General features: G+C 37.4%; 1 protein-coding gene across 1 annotated transcript; it reads right to left on the reverse strand.

Annotated features, from left to right (window-relative positions):
• Positions 1-256: 256 nt before the first annotated feature.
• On the reverse strand, positions 257-3,357 carry LOC143033936 (uncharacterized). Its single transcript, XM_076199618.1, has 2 exons — positions 3,139-3,357; positions 257-619 (listed from the first exon to the last, which is right to left on the reverse strand). The coding sequence occupies exons 1-2, from the start codon at positions 3,176-3,178 to the stop codon at positions 351-353; spliced, it is 309 nt and encodes a 102-aa protein (XP_076055733.1). The 5' UTR covers positions 3,179-3,357; the 3' UTR covers positions 257-350.
• Between the last annotated feature and the right edge of the window lie 234 nt (positions 3,358-3,591).

Consider the following 3,591-nt stretch of genomic DNA (forward strand, 5'->3'; position numbering starts at 1 on the left):
ATATATAAATATATATATATATCTATATATATATATATATATATATATATATATATATATATATATATATATTTATTTTTTATTTTATTTTTTTATTTTTTTTTTACATCCCTTAGACGTGTGTGTGTGTGGGAAGGGGGGGGGGGGATTAGAGGGTCTATGAGCCCAGATTTCAACAATCATTACAAGAGATAAGGAAATAGAAAATACAACTTTATTGATTAATTTGACCTTTACTGAATACATGGATGTAGTTCTGGGACATATTCTAAAGATTACAAAATTCTCCAAGAATTTGAAAAAGTTTGAATACAAAGCACCAGTATTACTTGGTGGGTGTTTTGGCATGATTAGAAATTCTGTTTTTCTTTGAAGTCCTCAAATATTTGGTGTACACTCTGGATAACAGCAAAACCAACATTTGCCTGCAGCTCTGAAAGAACTACATTTATTGCACTTTCTACCACTGCCGATAGGCTCTTGGAGATTGAAGGTGTTGGTGGTGAAAGTGTAATCATCTGTAATGCAACGTCCAGTGCTGTATCATACATCTTTGCTCTTCGCTCCCTCATGGCGCTCAGAGACAACTCGTGACATCGAGTTTGTGATTCTGGCAGGACTGGAATAGAAGATGTTGGATATGTCAAGATGGGTGATGGAAATGAAGTTGTAAGATGCGATTCATTCATTGCATTACTGTTGCGCTGCTTACTGGTTGCTCTAAAGGCTTCAGTAAGGTCAACTGTTTACTGTACTGAGCTAATTCATTGACACTGTTTCAGTAACAGTATACTTAAATCCATCACATATATTTATTCCTTCTATCATAGTTTTGCAATGTTCAAATGAGCTCTGCGACAGGAGTATTAAAAGACTGCCATCCTGTGAAAGGAAGGTGCCATATCTGTGATCACTATATAGTTTTTTATTCACACAAAGGATCTGAGCAACTCATCCCTGTACCCTTTTTAAAACCTCCCTGCTCTTCGCTAACTCTACATTCTGTGATCTTTTGCACTAGTTCATTCAAAATTCTTCCACACACCTTTCCAGATATACTTAGGAAACTTCTGGCTCTACATATAAGACCTCTCTAAGACAGTAGTTCTCTGCTTCTCGCTGTGTTGTTGCCAATACAACATCATGATGCACTGAACCTGCTTGTATCATGATGCACTAAAATGCCCAAATTTAAAAATTGCTGTCATACCAAGTTATACCATAAGTTAATCACACTAAAAGTGAGTGTACGGTTGGGCCATTACGTAATTGCAACTTATCATGCCTAAATTATTACTATGGTGATATATATTTTAGGGATTTTTTATTATAGTACCCTTGTCATCCCCAATCAAAAACTACAAGAACACTACAAATTACTTTATGGTGTATTGGTCCTGACCAGCTTGCTTTTGACAAGAACTCTTCACCACTTACTGACAGGAATACAAGGCAGATGTAAAATTCCCATTTTGCAGATATCTTGCCTGTTGAGTCACTTGGTGCTAATTGTGTGTGTGTGAGTGGTTTTTTTTTTTCTTTTTAGCTCTCTGCTGAAGCACGACTTTAGCTTGTTAAATTTGGCAGGAGATTGTTCTGTAACAAGAATTTTATCTTTATTAAGAACACTGTTTCTTCAGTTGTATAAATGTTTATATGTGCTGCATTATTCAGAATTGCTTGGTAATTTTTAGGTAAAATGCATGCTTTGTCTAACTTTGTTAGAAGACAGTATTTCCATCATTTTTTTTTTTTTTTTAAGTACATTCCTGGTAGAGACAGAACTACATTTTTGGAAATATAATTTAAGCTAGACTTTTAGTTTGAGTAAAGTATGGTAAGCATTGGTTGAATTATATTTGTTATGATTTATCTCATTTTGGGAACGGTTACAGTACTATAGGAAGAAGGATGGAAATCACCAAGGCTTTTATATTCTGAAGGCTTTGTCTGACTAGATTAGATTAAGTTTAACTAGCACGAGTAAAGCTGTGAACAAATTAGTGATAGAGAATTCAAAGGAAAGCATTTTGAATTACAATTTACTGAAATTTTACCGATTATGTTACATAAGCTAGTTTGGTATAATTTTATATGTTATCGGAAGTAAAAGATTTACTACCGACGTTTGAAACCTGTCCGGGGTTCGTCTTCAAAATTGGACAAAAGAGGCACCAACATGCTGCTACCAACATCCAAAAAGCTCAAAATCAAAAAGAACAAACAGAACAAAAGATCACAATCCGGACAAAATAGCACTACACGGGTCGCCGATAGGTGCGCCTTCTGTTTTGCCTGTCCTTCGTTCCCTTGTAGATAGGATTTAAATCAATACATCTATTAACGCTGTTGCTGTCACTTGCCCATGCTTCCAAAAATAACCTTTCTCCTTTCTTTGTCGAGGTTGTGATCCTTTTGTTCTTTTTTATTTTGGTGGTTCCATTTTTATGCCACTTTTGCTAAACTTTGTAATATATTTCCCCATGTCATTTAGGATATGGGTTTACCACTGTTTCACTGTTTTGGTGCTCGGCGGCCTAGTAATGGGTATTTTGTCCGGAGTGAGATTTTATCATTTTGAGCTTTTTGGATGTTGGTAGCAACATGTTCGTTCCGGTTTTGTTTTTTTTCCAGTTTTGTCATTCTTTCTCCATGTCATTCCAGTCATGTGTAATTCCTTAGTTACGTATGGGGCCCTTCATATTCTTGGATGAGGGCGAGAGTTCTTACAATGGTGAAATTCTGTAGACCTGCAACTCTGTTCAATTTAGTTGGACCTGTCCCAGGGGTCACTGGTACACTATTTAATTGATTCCTTTTTTTGCTGGCATTGTATAACCCTGAAGACGAACTCCGGACAGGGTTCGAAACGTTGGTAGTAAATCTGTTACTATGAGAAGATTTTATTAGCAGCTCAATTTTTTCCAGTTAGGCTTGTCCTATCCTGACATACTATACAAAGGAAAATGCAAGTCAGAATAGTAGTTTTGTCTATGCTTTCACCTACAATTAATCAACCACTTGGCTGCATACATGTCTACTTTTACTGATTTACCATTATATTAAAGTGATTTCACAGATACCTACACGTCTTATTCCATCATATACATTAAAGAACCATTGTGAAAGAAGCCTTACCTCCAGTCAAACTTCGCTTTATTGGGTACTGAGTCTTCATTTTCTGGGATATTTCTGTGAACAGCTTTGCACAAGTTTGTGTTTGGAGTAATCAACATTTCTCGGGTCCCAGAGGCATCTATGGTCTTCTGTCAACTCGTACAGGGATTTTATCACACATTTAGGCCACACCAATTCGTCAGACATTATACATAATGCGATTTCGACGTGAGAAGGCCACAAAAGTTTCCTGTGGGGTCCTGTGTCGGGAGCAAGATGATCATCTCCACGGTACCTCGGAGTTTGTTTACAAAAAGTGATGCCGCAGCACGGAAAACGGAAGTTCGGTGCCGCAACATTGGTCGTGTGAACCGAGCTTTTGAGAGGCAGAGCGTGGACAGTGTGTCAGCAGAGAGACAATGAGAGGTGTGGCGGGGAAAGCCGGGTGGGAGGAGGGAGGGTGTGTGGGCAGTA

The sequence above is a fragment of the Oratosquilla oratoria genome, chromosome 2, assembly GCF_046742065.1.
Source record: "Oratosquilla oratoria isolate Oo_2021 chromosome 2, ASM4674206v1, whole genome shotgun sequence".
Lineage (NCBI taxonomy): Eukaryota > Metazoa > Arthropoda > Malacostraca > Stomatopoda > Squillidae > Oratosquilla > Oratosquilla oratoria.

What these genes read in the sequence shown, in the direction of transcription:
- LOC143033936 (XM_076199618.1), bottom strand. Translation starts at nt 3,178, where the DNA reads ATGAAGACTCAGTACCCAATAAAGCGAAGTTTGACTGGAG. An exon ending in AAAGCGAAGTTTGACTGGAG is followed by an intron (nt 620 to 3,138) that starts GTAAGGCTTCTT and finishes CTTCTATTCCAG; the next exon opens with TCCTGCCAGAATCACAAACT.